The sequence below is a fragment of the Mustela lutreola genome, chromosome 10 (assembly GCF_030435805.1).
Source record: "Mustela lutreola isolate mMusLut2 chromosome 10, mMusLut2.pri, whole genome shotgun sequence".
NCBI lineage: Eukaryota > Metazoa > Chordata > Mammalia > Carnivora > Mustelidae > Mustela > Mustela lutreola.
Window position 1 is genome coordinate 100,984,306 of NC_081299.1, and position 16,432 is coordinate 101,000,737.

At 38.6% G+C, this 16,432-nt stretch overlaps 1 protein-coding gene across 3 annotated transcripts in view; it reads right to left on the reverse strand.

Moving 5' to 3' along the window:
* GDAP2 (ganglioside induced differentiation associated protein 2) overlaps nucleotides 1–16,432 on the reverse strand; it is a 72,399-nt gene that overhangs the window by 33,086 nt on the left and 22,881 nt on the right. For all 3 annotated transcript variants that reach the window (XM_059137015.1, XM_059137016.1, XM_059137018.1), the window contains 4 exons: nucleotides 8,444–8,597; nucleotides 7,951–8,039; nucleotides 2,399–2,475; nucleotides 877–1,036 (listed from right to left, as the gene is read on the reverse strand). In XM_059137015.1, the coding sequence (XP_058992998.1) occupies nucleotides 877–1,036; nucleotides 2,399–2,475; nucleotides 7,951–8,039; nucleotides 8,444–8,597 (480 nt within the window). The remainder of the gene's footprint in view (nucleotides 1–876; nucleotides 1,037–2,398; nucleotides 2,476–7,950; nucleotides 8,040–8,443; nucleotides 8,598–16,432) is intronic.

The following is a 16,432-nucleotide window of genomic DNA, read 5'->3' on the forward strand; positions in this document are numbered from 1 at the left end:
ATTTGAACAATTGAAGTAATGCAAGAAACCACCTGTCCTTGTGTGACAGAAGTTTTAGGAATACATGAAATCAAATCAAGATGACCTGGGTATAGCCTTAAGAAGGAAAGAGCAGAATGTAATGATATGCAAAAAGATAGAATTAGTTACACTGTATGTAGGTTTAAAGAAGGGTTACAGCACTGCATCTAACAGAAGAGAAATATAAAGAACAAATGTTTGGGGTCATTTATCTCTACTAAAGGAGGGAGCACATGATAAATTGATTCAAAAACTGGAGTCCTTTTGTCAGATAATTCTCAAAGGGAGATGACTGGACCAGGGCTGTAGGGTATGATCCACATTCACTAAGATATATCTTCACTCTAATTTAGCATCCTCATTTTCTATACCTGTCATGCCTGCATAATCATCTGGCTCATATGAGTTCTAGTTCTCACTACAAATTAATAGATCAACTTTCTAATGTATTCAGATGATCATTTTATGTTTGGCTAGAAGTCAGTATTTTGGGAATGGGTCATCTGTCTCTTACTGGGTACCCCACTTTACTTGATTGCTATCTCAACAGGGTCCTGCATACAACTATGAACTTCATGAGGGTGCAAATGTTGTTATATCCACCTCTGAATCTCTACTCCTAAGAGACTTGATACTTTGTGTGTGGGTGGGGGTAGGTGTATAAATATATGTATTTTAACTTAAAAGACTAAATTTTAACAAGATTAAGACTCTAAAAATATCCAAGTGGGGCCTGAACTTAATGTCACACCACAGAGAGCTCCCCAAAGGTAGACTGAACTTTCTCCATAATTACTGATGGTGTGTTTTATTAGTTCCTGATAAAAGAGGGAAATTAAGAACAGCAGAACTCACCTTCCGGGGCACCAGGTTTTTCACATATTCTAATCTGTCGTTCAGGTACCACAGGCTCCCCTTCTGCATTTCCAATATCTGCAGGTAGATATGGCAATGATCGGTATTCCTCCTTTAGTGACCTTGGGAAGTACAGAGGTAGCAGCTTTTGGTAAGTAGCCTGTGTCAGAAAAGCAAGACATTCTGTGAAAAATAATGAAGTAACGAAGCACACGAGCTTGGTGCTGTTTCAGACACTGGGAAGACAGCCTCCATCAAGAATAAAAACCTTACTGCTTCTAAGCTCAACTAGATGCTATCTGGGACCCTCAAAGAGTTAATACGTTAAAGGTCAGGGTATTGTCAGAAGGTCAAGTTAAACGTGACTCCCATCCAACATCAAGTCACTGAACCAATGTATGCGTAAGTTAAGTCCTCCCACTCCTGTCCTATTGTCATTTGCCCCTCCCTTGGAGTATCTTATTTATTTTTTACAATGATTTCAAGTGTATCACCTCCCATGGGAAGCTTTTAACCTTGTGCAGGCTGCAGTTATGCGCTCCTATCCATTCCATACCTTCAGTAATGCACTTATCGTAATTGCCATAACTTATCTGAATGGTCTGTCCCCACCAACAGACAATGGATTCCTTGAGGACAATGACCCTCACTTGTTCAACTGGTGTATTAACAGAATCTAGTGTAATAAACTTGGAAGATACAGATACTAGGCAAAAGATCACTGAATGAATAGGTAAACCAGATGAAACAAGAAGAGATAGCAAACAAGAAATGTGCCTCATTTCAGCAATTTCAAAAGTATTTATAATCATGTATATCACTATTAATACCATGAATGGATATTTCACATGTGTCAACTCATTCATCACTGTACTCCTGTGATATAAGTACTACTAATACTCCTATTTTATCAAAGCATAGAGAGATTAAGTAACTTGCCAAGGACACAAAACAGCAAAAATAATACAAACTGAACTGGATAGAGCACACTAAAACTAAGTAAAATTTAAAAAGGGTTAAAAGAAAAAGAACTCTTTTCTAAAACGGCTCTAAATTTAATTGAAACATACTAAACCTTACTACACACAACAAAACAAAACATAAACCTCACAACTTATTCAATGCTAGTCACTAGGCTGGGATGTCATGATTCTAGGTAAGGTAGACCCAAGGCTTTCCCAGCACATCAATTTTCCAGTTATACTGCCCAGGTACCCAGTACTTGGATTATAAGGTGATGCCCTGAGAGATTTCAAGAGCTAATACAGGGAGCAAAGCAAAATAACACCTTGTAAGATTTCACGAAATGAAAACAGTTTAGCAGTAAAAACATGACTACATGCTCTTTCTTAACTTGTTTTTAGTCTCTAATACGTGTTCTTTTTAACAAATGATGGTAAGGCCCACTGCCAAATACATTCACAGATACCTAGAATTTGCCTGCTGGCAACTCAGTAAATAATGATGAGGCAAAGGCAAACAAAAATGAGATTAAAACAATGCAACATAATTAGCAAAATACCTCTTCTAGTTCAGAGACAGCAAATACTACTTTTTCAATGGTCTCTCCATGAATTTCTAGGAATCTCCTTACAGTGCCTAAGGAAAGGAATAGAAAAAAATTATTCAATAAATAAGAAATAACCTGTGTGAAGAAAACTTAAACTCTTCAAAGTTTTATTTTTATAATGGATCACTCCTCATTTCAGTCAGCTCTCTGCTCAATGACACATCAGTGAAGCCTTCCCAGAGTACTGTATCTAACACTCCTCTGATTTGCTTTCCTCCAGAGCAAATATTATAGACATTTTCTGGAGTCTCTTGCTTATTTTAGATCTTCTCCGCCCTCCCTGCCCCATCTGCTAGAATAAAAGTACCCCGCCAGCAAGAGAGCTTTATTTTATTTACTGCTTTATTGACAACTTTTAGAACAGTGCCTGGCTATAGAAGATGCTGATTCCAAACAAGTCTTCCTTATCCAGTGTATTTTTATTCCTTGGGGCCTCTCTATCTGACCATTCATTTAGTTATAGAATTCAGGGAACTACTCATCATTGCAACCCTGTCAAAATCCCACTGACCAAAGGGGAATTCTTTTTTTCTTAATTTCTACGTTATCCTGATTCTTCCCTATCAATTTCCTATTAATGAAACCTAATGGCCTTTCCTCAGTCCTTATCTCACTAGAGATTTCTCTAGCTTTAGTTGTACGTGTCCATGCCCTACCTTTTAAAAATGTTGTCCTCCACATTTATTTTCTTGATATATATATATATCAAGAAATATATATATTACAAATATATGATAAATATATATTATGAATATATAATAAATAAATAAATAAATTCTCTTTAGCTCACCACTTTGCTGGCTTAGCACCAATGTAAACACTGACATTCTCAAAGCTTTATATTGTTTTCTGAATAAAACAGCTAAATTCCCTACTGCCTTCTGGGCATATTTGCCCAGATAACCAGAAACCTTGAACTTCAGAGATCCAAAATTGATCTCCATCTTTCCCCAAAAAATCTGTTCCTTTACCTATATATATTTTATAACATAGCAACATCAAATCACTCATCCAAGCTCAAATCCTGATTTTTTTTTAACACTTTTTTCACCTCTCCTTTCATTATGCATTTTCAATGAGTTATCATGTCCTTTAAATTCTGCTGCTATTTCTGACATCCATTCCTGCCGTCTTCCAGCTGTTCTTAGGATCTTAATGCTCAAGAAGACTTCAGCAATAAGCTCTTGTTTTCTTGTTTCTCTTTTCCAGGTCTATATATTCACTGTTGCCTGAGTTATCTTTCTTCCCTTGTCACCCTCCTTACTGAATAATTCTGAGGCTCTGCACTGCTTCTAGGTTAGGATCTAAGTCCCCAGCATTGTTTGCCACACTTAGACTTCAACTGGCCACCCCTCCAACCCTGCCCTTTAGTCTTATTTCCCATCATCCTCCCACAGACCTTACTTTCAGCCAGTTGGCTTCTTTGTTGTACTCACAACATTCCACTTAACTTTCATGCTACCCTGCCTCTGCTTGCATGGTTACCTTTGACTAGAATACCATTCATTCACCATGACCTATTAGTGAACTCCTCCTCATTTTCAAGACCCAGTCCAAGGCCATCCGGTTTGTACGGAACTCCAACCTTCCTTGTGTTCCTCCTATAACCTGAAAGGCCCTCCATTTGTGAACTTCTCATTCCATATTATAGCTAGACTGCGAGCTTGCTGAAGGCCAAGTATATCTTACATTAATATTACCAGAACCTAGCACATCTTAAGATATGGCAAACAATCATTCAAAAATAACTAGTAGCTGAAGTAACATTCTATGGGTCTGGTTATGGGTCTACATATTGCCTACCTTGTTCACTACTGTATCTTGAGAATCTTAGACAGATTTATTGAAAGATTAAACTATTTAGAATTCTCCCTCTGCTAGGTGACAAATTTATTTTTCATTTCTCTCACTATTCTGCTTTAACAATTTTCTAAAAATATATTTTCAAAAAGGGACCTTCTTTTATTTTGACACCAAGTTGTTTTGATTTTTAAGATTTTATTTAGATGGGGGGCCTAGGTGGGTTAAGCCTCTGCCTTCGGCTCAGGGTCCCAATCTTAGGGTCCTGGGATCTAGTCCCGCATCAGGCTCTCTGCTCAGCAAGGAGCCTGCTTCCCCCTCTCTCTGCCTGCCTCTCTGCCTACTTGTGATCTCTGTCTGTCAAATAAATAAATAAAAAAATCTTAAAAAAAAAAAAAAAGATTTTATTTAGAGATAAAGAGTGCACGCATGTGCGAGTAGGGGGAGGAGCAGAGAAAGAGTTGGACAAGCAGACTCTGCACTGGGTACAGAGCAGGATGTGGGGCCCAATCCCATGACTCTGAGCAGGATGTGGGACCTAATCCCATGACCATTAAGTCAGATGCTTAAGCGACTGAGCCATCTAGGCACCCAGACACCAAGTTTTAATTAATGTTCACATATATTGGTTTCCCAGCATATAATAGTAGGATTTCTACTAGAAGACAAAATACAATACCAGACAGTAACTGAACTGAATTCCCTCAGCAGAATTCATTAAGAAAAGTAATTCTGCACAAAGGAGAAAAGAAAGAGTGATGTCACAGCTGTAAGATTTTAGTACCAACTGCCAATTCAAATGGTTTCTCTCAGAGTCTGATCTGTGCCCTATTCTTTGCAACCAACCAGGATGTCATGTACCTAACTTTTAGTGAAAGCCCTTTAACTGGGGAGAATGACATCTGGGGCATTAAAATTCCCAACATGGAACCACAATAAGAATGAGAGCGTCATCTTTTTTTTCTCACCACTGTATCCTCATCTATATAGTAGGGGGCCTCCCACACAATCACTCAAAATTTTGCTACATTAATAAATAACCTGATAAATTTATTTCAATGAAGAGGTTTCCTTAGGCTTCTAATGAAGAATTGAACTGTACATGAACCAAGAAAAAAAAAAAAAAGACAGTCTTGATAGATAATCAGGAGGATATTACTTAGGTTTCAAATGAAATAAATTTTGGTAATAGTTTAATAAGCAAGAAAGAGTTAGGTACTCAGTACTTAGACTTACATTTATTAGATTTGTTATTGGCCCACATATGCTGCAATTGATTTCCTAAATGCTCAGAAAGTATGTGAGCAAAGGCCACAACTGTTTGTATGTGTGTATTTTTTTTAATGAGATGCTACAGTTTTGCTATTAGATTTAAGGTACAATAAGTCAAATAGGCCTTATAAAATAGAAATTGACTTGTCCATCTTTACATTTTCCATTTCATTTGTGCTAATCCAGTTCTTAGATATTGCTTCATCAAAGTCCCTTATGGCCACTGTTGATTTTCACCTGCTCTTACTATAAGTACTGCTCAAAGTTGACACCTCTAGGGTAAATCGAGTGATTTATCAAGTGATTTAGCTGGGGCCACACAGCTGGTGAGACTGGTAGAACTGGGATCAAAAACCAGTCTTCTGGACTCCCTTTTCAGAGCCTTTTCTATAAAATGTCGTTGCCTCTTTAAACTGGGACCTATATGATTACTTTAATAAGAAAGAGAGACATTAGCTCAATGTGTGGGATGATGGGGCAAGGACTAAGGAATCAGAGAACATCAAGACTGCCAAGAGCTTTGTCAGAAAGAATTATAAAAAAGCAGGAACTTGGGGCGCCTGGGTGGCTCAGTGGTTAAGCCTCTGCCTTCAGCTCGGGTCATGATCCCAGGGTTCTGGGATTGAGTCCCGCATCGGGCTCCCTGCTCAGCAGGGAAGCCTGCTCCCCCCTCACTCTCTGCCTGCCTCTCTGCCTACTTGTGATCTCTGTCAAATAAATAAATAAAATCTTAAAAAAAAAAAAAAAAAAAAAAAAAGCAGGAACTTTGGTTTGGTAAGGCACCATTCAGAATACATGCAGAGTAGTGATAACCTGGTTTCCTACTGAAGTAGTTCTAACCTCAAGCACAACTGAATTATCTAGCATAACAGACAAGTTATGAGACTTGGGGAGTCAGGAGTCAGCATAACCTAGAGAATATGATAAATTTCTGAGCCTCTTTACTTATAAAAAGGACACCTAAAACACAGGGCTGTTGAGGCAACAAAATGGAACTTCTTTATGTCTTCTTAAAATAAATATTTCTTAAGCAAGTATCACATGTAAAGCATTCTTGACATATGGAAGCACTGGAGATGCAAAAAAAAAAAATTTCTGCTCCTCAAGAAGCTCAGTCTAATATATAAAAACCATAATTACAAAATATGTAAGTTTACTACAAAATCCTTGAGATGTAGGATAAGTCTTAAAAGTAGCTTATTATTAAATAAGACTGCTTATGTCCTCACCCTAAATTCTATGCTATAGAATTACAGGCTAATAATAATTTTATATATTGGAATACGTTTGTAATTTTTTGGTGGATACAAAACTTTCAGCTCCTCCTCTTTAAATTCTAGAGATAGAAATGGGTCTTAAAGATCATCTGGGGTAGTTTTGCTCCTCAGTGAGGAGTATCTGCAACAGATAGGTCATTTAGCTTCTGCACGAACATTCCCAGTGACAAGAAGTTCACTTAAAATGCCTTTCCATTACACAGTCCCATCTTAAGTGGGACCAAGTCTCCTTCCTTGTGACATAGTCTTAGACCTGCCTTATCTACCATTCTTAGAAGAATCTATGAGCTTCCTGAAATTGCACACAAATTCCCTCTATATGTACATTCCTCTGGGAAAAGGTTCTACTTTCTTCCATCAAATGCTCAACGTAATCTACGATGGCTCCCAAAATGGTTCAGAACCACTGCTCTAAAAATGCAGCACAGAATAAATTTACAATGAGACTCCTTTTGATACTCAAGATGAGAACCATATATGCAAAAACAATGCATGGTCTCTTTAGGACAAATACCACTAAGGTTTCAAATTGTTTGCTCTCCAGCTTGGGTCTCATTAGATAGGACACCCAGAACTAGATACAAACATCTAGCTGTGGTCTGAACCTGCAAATAATACAGTAAGATCATTTTCTCTCGACCTGAATATCCTGTTTTTGTAACACATATGACATTGTGTCTCATTATGTTTGAGCCCAGTCTTTACTTTACCTCAATGCGAGGATTTATACTCAAAGAGCACCTGTGATAGCTGTTGTTTCAACTGCAAAGTGCTATATAAAGATATTATGATATCTGTTTTGACTTCACTGTTATAGCCTGCTATGATTATTCTGAATACTGATTCAAATACTCAATGCATTTGGCAAAGCTCTTGACTTGGTTTCATTTACCAATTTAATAGGCAAGTCTGTAAGCCTTTTCAGAGAAAAGGTGGAGAAAACATCAACCAGAAAAAGTAAATTGAGCTCAGCACCTTATTAATACAAAGTTCCCTCAAGGGTACCATGATCCACTCATCGAGAGATCTCCTTTAGCTATCACTATGTAATAGCTATTAAAAAAAAATCCACAAGACTCAATGTATGCACAGCATCCCTATTCTACTTACAAAATGCTCAGTCAGTGTGTGCACAGATTCTCCAGTGTTACTTACGAAGTGCTATGTGTGTTGCATCCTCTAAAGGGTAACCTCGTTTTGCAGAATTGATGACACAGAATCCCACAGAAGACATTGATTGCTCTCTGCAGTCAAACAGAAAACACAAACCACCAACAGTCATAATACATACATATGTAATTAACTTAAAAATGCAGCTCAACCTCTCTTTCCCTACCCTCTTAACAAATCTAGTATAACAGTTAAGCCAGCTACGCTTTTTAATAATTATATCAATATTATAACTATATCATCTGGGGGAAATATATTCGAAGTAATGACTGAGTAAAATGGGAATAGGTTAAATTCTTTAGTCACTCAATCCACTCCTTTTATCCCATTAGTGTGTGAAGATAATTAATTTTATCGTCTGAGTCCTTTTACATGATTTAAACCCCTCAAAATTGACTTCCATGGCTAGGTTTCATTCTGAAACTGGAGCCTTTAACAATGTACGGTATGCTGCTTCCAGGAAGTGAATTAGCCGTACTTGGCCAACTGAAGCACGTTTCTGTAGCAGCTGTACAGGGAACTCTCAGCAGCTGTGCGATAGCGGCTCTTGTATTTAGGTCCCACTGTATGAATGATGAACCGGGCAGCTAGATTAAATCCTTTTGTCAATTTTGCTTCACCTGTCCGGCAACCTGGGAAGAATGGAGCATACATAAGTCATGGAGGTGTTAGAAAAAAGAAAGTCAACAACAGTAGGCATAAAACAGAAAAGTAATAAGAATTTTGAGAAATTTCAATTAAAAATATGGACTGAACACAAACATTTATCTCTGCTCCCCAAATGACAGTGAAGCAATACAGTTAAGTATAAAAAACAGAGACAAAAAGAATGGGAGAGGACATGAAGTTGATAGGTATCATCAAAATTGTGGAAGGCAGAAAGTGGCCTAGAAATAACTGATTTCGCAAGCAGAGAAACCTAACTGCTCATAGCAACAGTGTCACCAATACAAAGCAAGCTCGTTGCACTGAAAGGCAGTGCTGGATTCAGGACAGACTGCTCTGATTCAACTCTTCTGTCTACTACCTTCCTGCTGGGCTACCTGGGCAGATGCTTCACCTCTCCATGCCTCATTTGCCTATTTAATGGGAATATTACTAGTACTTACTTCACAGGCCTAAATAAGTCAATACAAGCAAAGTACAAAATGCATTATCTATTATTCTTATTGTTATTATTGCAGAACACTAGAAAGGCTTAAAAATTGTAGGCCTATGTACTTCTAAAAGCTATGATGTGAAGTGGGACTAAAAAGAGGCTGAGTTAAGTCTGCATAGAAACAATCAAATCTGCAACAACCTTTCCCCAGCCAGCACAGCAAGGTAATGATTTTTCACCATAGCAGCTGGAAGGTTTACTCTTTGGACATGCTGAACTAGAGTTTCTGGACTCCAGAACCCCAGGCATGGCTGAAAAGAGGGAATTTAGTTAAAGTATTACACTCAACAGTGACAGCTCCTGCCCTCTGCTCCTAACTGGCTTCTAAAACGTAGATGCCCACACTTAAGACCCCTGAAGGATTCCTTTCCAGGAAACTAAGGGGACCCAAACTAAAGGACTCACAGATTCTGACAACTAAGGGAGGTTCCCCAACAAAACAACAGGGCTCCTGCTCATCCTCTGCTTCTAGATCCATCAAGCAGTAACTCTTGCCCATGCACACAAAGGTTCCCTTCACTTTCTCAGTTCCTCCCTTCCTCCCTCATAAATACAATTGATGCACTGACACTCGAGGATCACCAGGAAGTGAGCAAAGCCTCTGACCACAGGGTGTCAAGGCAATGCTCAAAAAAGAGAGAAAGCAACTCCCAAAACCATAATTACTACTGTCTGAGAGATAAGAGAAGATATAGTACCTCTGAAACAAAATCAGAATGTTGTAAGAAAGAAATATTCAGAGACAGGAAAAAGTGCTTATATAATTTATAGCCAAGTGAAAAACATGATAGCAGGAACAATAAGTTCAATAGATGGGTTAAAGCTAAAGTTGAAGAAATCTTCCGGAAAATAAAAAGCTGGACAATAAAAAGTAAGACAAGAATGGGGTGCTTAGGTGGCTCAGTGGCTTAAGCCTCTGCCTTCAGCTCAGATCATGATCTCAGGGTCCTGGGATCTAGCCCTGCATCGGGCTCTCTGCTCAGCAGGGAGCCTGCTTCCCCCTCTCTCTCTGCCTGACTCCCTCCCTACTTGTGATCTCTCTCTCTCTGTCAAATAAATAAATAAAATCTCTAAAAAGAAATTATAAGACGACAAGAAAATTGGAGGATTAAGCAAGGAGGTACAATATCCAATAGATTTCTTTAAAGAGAGAACAGAGAATACAAAGGGAAGGAAATTAGGTAAGAAATAAAACGAGAAATTTTCTAGAACTGAAAGATAAGTTTCTAGACCAAGGAGTTCACGGAATACCCAAATCACATCAAGGTACCTCACTGTGAAATTGAGAACACCCGAAATAAGATGAGATCATAAAGTTTCCAGTGGGGGAGGGTGGAGATCAGTGACACACAAAGACTCAGGAATAAGAACAGTATCTGATTTTTCAGAAGCAGTAATAAAAATTGGAGCAATACCTCCAAAAACTTGGAAAATGATTACCAACTTAGAATTTCATTTCCAACCAAACTTTTAAACAAGTAGGAAGGTACAATATCTCAGCAATTTTGGCCCCATTCATCCTCAGAAATCTCCTGGTAGATATACTCACAAAGAGTACATCACAGAAGAGAAAGGCATGAGATCTAGAAAATGAGTGGATCAAACCACTTAATAGAAAAAAGGATTTCCTAGGATGTTAGCTGTACAAGAGGCAAAGAGAACAGTCTGGAGAGGAAAGAGTACAGGGGATTCCAGGAGGGACGTTACCAAGAAAAAGATGGAGCTGAAAGATTAAACAAAGTTTTTGACTTTATTGAGAGGTTTACAGTTATTATTTAAGGTCTGGGATCGAATCAGTAAGTTAATTAGAAAATTAAGCAAATTAACTTAGAGGAACTTAAGAAAATTAACTTAGAGGAAAACAGTTGTACAAAAAGAACACTGATCAGTTTTGTAATCAGTGGTGAGTAATACTTATTCAGTCACAATGTTAATATTGAATGGGGATTTAATAAAAATCTGGTAGGTCTACTTGGAAAGGTAGTGAAGAGGGAAGAAAATGTGAGTATTTTATGTATATGTAAAAGAGGAGTATGGGGGCGTCTGGGTGGCCCAGTGGGTTAAAGCCTCTACCTTCGGCTGGGGTCATGATCCCAGGGTCCTGGGATGGAGCCCCACATGGGGCTCTCTGCTCTGCAGGGAGCCTGCTTCCCTTCTTCTCTCTCTCTGCCTGCCTCTCTGCCTACTTGTGATCTCTGTCAAATAAATAAATAAATAAATAATCTTAAAAAAAAAAAACAAAAAGAGGAGCGTGGGTGAACAAGAATTTAATCTTTAATTTCCATAATAAGAAGTCAAAAAACTGGAAAAAAATCAATATAGTAGTTGCAGCATATTATTTGGAAACAGAAGGTAAATAAGGAGCTTAAGGTTTTGGAAGTATATATGCCTCTGGTGAACAGGTATCAAGGCAGGAAAGGGAAAGGCACAGAACTGATGTTTTCCTATGTACATTGTGACATAAAATTCTTTGACTTTTATGATCACATATACGTTGACTCATGAAAAGCCATAAGCACAAACTGACAGTCGAAAAAGAGAAAGGTAGAGGCTGAGACTACATCAGGTAGCAGAGATCAGCTAGATAGCTTACCAATCCATTGCAAACATCTACAAATCCAACAGGAGACCGAAGAGAAGAACAGCAACAATTCTAGAAACAGAAAATCGACCACTTTCTGAAAGGTAGGACCACGGGAGAAGTGAATCCAAAGTGATGGGAAGACAGACAGTGGGGGAAGGGGCCGGCTCCCGGCAAGCGGTGGAGCAACGGAGCACAAAATCAGGGCTTCTAAAAGTCTGTTCCAATGAGGGACATCGCTCCAGAGGCTAAACTGGAGTGAAGCCCACATGGGGTCAGCGTCGCCCCAGGTCCCTTGGGGTCACAGAAGGATGGGGGTGTCTGAGTGTCGCAGAGCTCGCAGGTATTAGAGTGGGGAAGCTGGCTACAGAGACAGAGATGAGGAGTGAGCTCTCAGCTCGGAGTTACCTTGAACTGGTCGCAGACTGGGTGAGCTGGGAGCACGGCCAGAGGCCAGGGACACAAGAGTGATTCAGCGCTATTCTCTGAGGGCGCACTGAGGAGTGGGGCCCCAAGCACTCGGCTCCTCCGGGACAAAGATTGGGAGGCCGCCATTTTCATTCCCGTCCTCCAGAACTCTACGGGAAGCGGGAAGCGTTCAGGGAACAAAACCTCTAGAAAAGCGAACCTGATCGGATTACTCAGCCCGGTCCCTGGTAAGGGCGATGCAATTCTGTCTGGGGCAGAAACTTGAGAATCACTACAACAAGCCCCTCCCCCAGAAGACCAACAAGAAATTCAGCCAAGACCAAGTTCACATACCAAGGAGAACAGCAGAATCCCAGAGAAGGAGAAAGCAAAGCATGTTATTTATGGCTTTCTCCCCATGATTCCTTAGTCTTGGAGCTAATTTAATTTTTTTTTTAATTTTATTTTTTTTCTTCTTCTAAATTTTTTTTAACTTTTACCCTTTCCTCTTTTAACATTTTTAAACTAGTTTATCTTAACAATACCTTTCATAAAAAAAATAATCTTTTTGAAACTTCATTATTATAGTCATATTTTATCCTTCATTGTATCTAACTTTATTTTTTGTATACACATAGGGTTTTTTCTTCTAAAAAATTTGGGGTACAACTTCTTCTAATAGATCAAAATATGCCCTAAATCTAGCTTGGGGCTTGTTCTAGTCTCCAGCCGGAGCAAACTCTCTCCACTTTCTTCTTCTTTATTTTCCCAACCAACTTACTTTATCAACTACTTTTTTTAGAAATTAAAAAAATATATATATTTTTTCATCTTTATAGGCATATTCCATCCCTTCATTGTGTTTAGCTTATATAAGTTTTTCATTCTTTAAAATTTTGGGAGGTAGTTTCTTCTTCTTCTTTTTTTTTTTTTTAAGATTTTATTTATTTATTTGAAAGACAGAGATCACAGGTAGAGAGGCAGCCAGAGAGAGAGGAAGGGAAACAGGCTCCCCGCTGAGCAGAAAGCCCAATGTGGGGCTCGATCCCAGGACCCCGGGATCACAACCTGAGCCGAAGGCAGAGGCTCCAACTGACTGAGCCAACCAGGCAACACCCCCCCCCCTTTTTTAACAAGATCATAAGCTAATTTTTTTTTAAGATTTTTATTTAATTTATTTGACAGAAAGAGATCACAAGTAGGCAGAGAGGCAGGCAGAGAGAGGGGAGGAAGCAGGCTCCCCACTGAGCAGGGAACCCAATGCAGGACTCGATCCCAGGACCCTGGGATCATGACCTGAGTTGAATGCAGAAGCCCCAACCCACTGAGCCACCCAGGTGCCTGGAGGTATTTTTTTTTAAGAGACCAAAATACTCCCAAAATTAAGTAACCCTGTTCTGGTCACCAGACTAATATATATATATTTTTTCTTTTTTATATTCTTTAAAATTTGTTTTATTTTTTTTCTTTTTTCTTTTAGATTTTTTTTTTTTTTTTTTCTGAACTTCTTTTTATCCCCTTCCCCCCAACCCCCATTTTTTGGGTCTCTTCTGATTTGGCTAAAGCATTTTCCTGGGGTCTTTGCCACCCTTTTAGTACTTTATTTGCTCCTTCATATATTCTTATCTGGACAAAGGTGGAAAAACTCACCACAGAAAGAAGAACAAGAGGTAATACCAAAGGCTAGGGACCTAATCAATATGGACACTGGTAGTAAGTCAGATCTAGAGCTCAGAATGACGATTCTCAAGGTTAGTCTAGCCAGGCTCAAAAAAGGCATGGCAGGTATTAGAAAAACCCTCTCTGGAGAGATAAAAGCCCTTTCTGGAGAAATAAAAGAACTAAAATCTAACCAAGTTGAAATAAAAAAAAAAAACTATTAATGAGGTGCATCAAAAATGGAGGCTCTTACTGCTAGGATAAATGAGGCAGAAGAAAGAATTAGCGATATAGAAGACCAAATGACAGAGAATAAAGAAGCTGAGCAAAAGAGAGACAAATACTGGACCACGAGGGGAGAATTCGAGAGATAAGTGACACCATAAGACAAAACAACATTAGAATAATTGGGATTCCAGAAGAAGAAGAAAGAGAGATGGGAACAGAAGGTATATTGGAGAGAATTATTGTAGAGAATTTCCCTAATATGGCAAAGGGAACAAACATCAAAATCCAGGAGGTGCAGAGAACCCCCCTCAAAATCAGTAAGAATAGGTCCACACCACATCACCTAATAGTAAAATTTACAAGTCTTAGTGACAAAGAGAAAATCCTGAAAGCAGCCCAGGAAAAGAAGTCTGTAACATACATTAGACTGGCAGTGGACTTATCCACAGAGACCTGGCAGGCCAGAAAGAACTGGCATGATATGTTCAGAGCACGAAACGAGAAAATCAAGCAGCCAAGAATACTATATCCAGCTAGGCTATCATTGAAAATAGAAGGAGAGATAAAAAAGCTTCCAGGACAAACAAAAACTGAAAGAATTTGCAAAACCCAAACCAGCTCTACAGTAAATATTGAAAGGGGTCCTCTAAGCAAAGAAAAACCCTAAAAGTAGTAGATCAGAAAGAAACATTAACAGTCACCACAGGCAATACAATGGCATTAAACTCATATCTCTCAATAGTTACCCTGAATATTAATGGGCAAAATGCCCCAATCAAAAGACACAGGGTATCAGAATGAATAAAAAAACAAAACACATCTATATGTTGCCTACAAGAAACTCATTTTAGACCCGAAGACACCTCCAGATTTAAAGTGAGGGGGCGGAAAACAATTTACCATGCTAATGGACATCAGAAGAAGGCTGGGGTGGCAATCCTTATATCAGATCAATTAGACTTTAAGCCAAAGACTATAATAAGAGATGAGGAACGACACTATATCATACTCAAAGGGTCTGTACAACAAGAAGATCTAACAATTTTAAATATCTATGCCCCTAAGGTGGGAGCAGCCAACTATATAAACCAATTAATAACAAAATCAAAGAAACACATCAACAATAATACAGTAATACTAGGGGACGTTAACACTCCCCTCACTGAAATGGACAGATCATTCAAGCAAAAGATCAACAAGGAAATAAAGGCCTTAAATGACACACTGGACCAGATGGACATCACAGACATATTCAGAACATTTCATCCCAAAATAACAGAATACACATTCTTCTCTAGTGCACATGGAACATTCTCCAGAATAGATCACATCCTGGGTCACAAATCAGGTCTCAACCGGTATCAAAAGATTGGGATCATTCCCTGCATAGTTTCAGACCACAATGCTCTCAAGCTAGAACTCAATCACAAGAGGAAATTTGGAAAGAACCCAAATACATGGAGACTAAACAGCATCGTTCTAAAGAATGAATGGGTCAACCAAGAAATTAAGGAAGAATTGAAAAAATTCATGGAAACAAATGATAATGAAAACACAACTGTTCAAAATCTGTGGGACACAGCAAAGGCAGGCCTGTCCTATGAGGAAAATATATAGTGGTACAAGTCTTTCTCAAGAAACAAGAAAGGTCTCAAATACACAACCTAATCCTACACCTAAAGGAGCAGGATAAAGAACAACAAAGAAAGCCTAAACCCAACAGGAGAAGAGAAATCATAAAGATCAGAGCAGAAATCAATGAAATAGAAGCCAAAAAACCAAAAGAACAAATCAACAAAACCAGGAGCTGGTTCTTTCAAAGAATTAATAAGATTGACAAACCCCTGGCCAGACTTATCAAAAAGAAAAGAGAAAGGACCCAAATCAATAAAATCATGAATGAAAGAGGAGAGATCACAACCAACACTAAAGAAATTCAAAAAATTATAAGAACATATTAGGAACAACTCTATGGCAACAAATTTGGCAATCTGGAAGAAATGGATGCATTCCTGGAGACATATAAACTACCACAACTGAACCAGGAAGAAATAGAAAACCTGAACAGACCTATAACCAGTAAGGAGATTGAAACAGTCATCAAAAAATCTCCAAATGAACAAAAGCCCAGGGCCAGATGGCTTCCCAGGGGAATTCTACCAAACATTTAAAGAAGAATTAATACCTATTCTTCTGAAATGGTTTCAAAAATAGAAATGGAAGAAAAACTTCCAAACTCATTTTATGAGGCCAGCATCACCTGGATCCCAAAACCAGACAAGGATCTCATCAAAAAAGAAAATTACAGACCAATATCCTTGATGAACACAGATGCGAAAATTCTCACCAAAATACTAGCCAATAGGATCCAACAGTACATTAAAAAGATTATTCACCACGACTAAGTGGGATTTATTCCAGGGCTGCAAGGT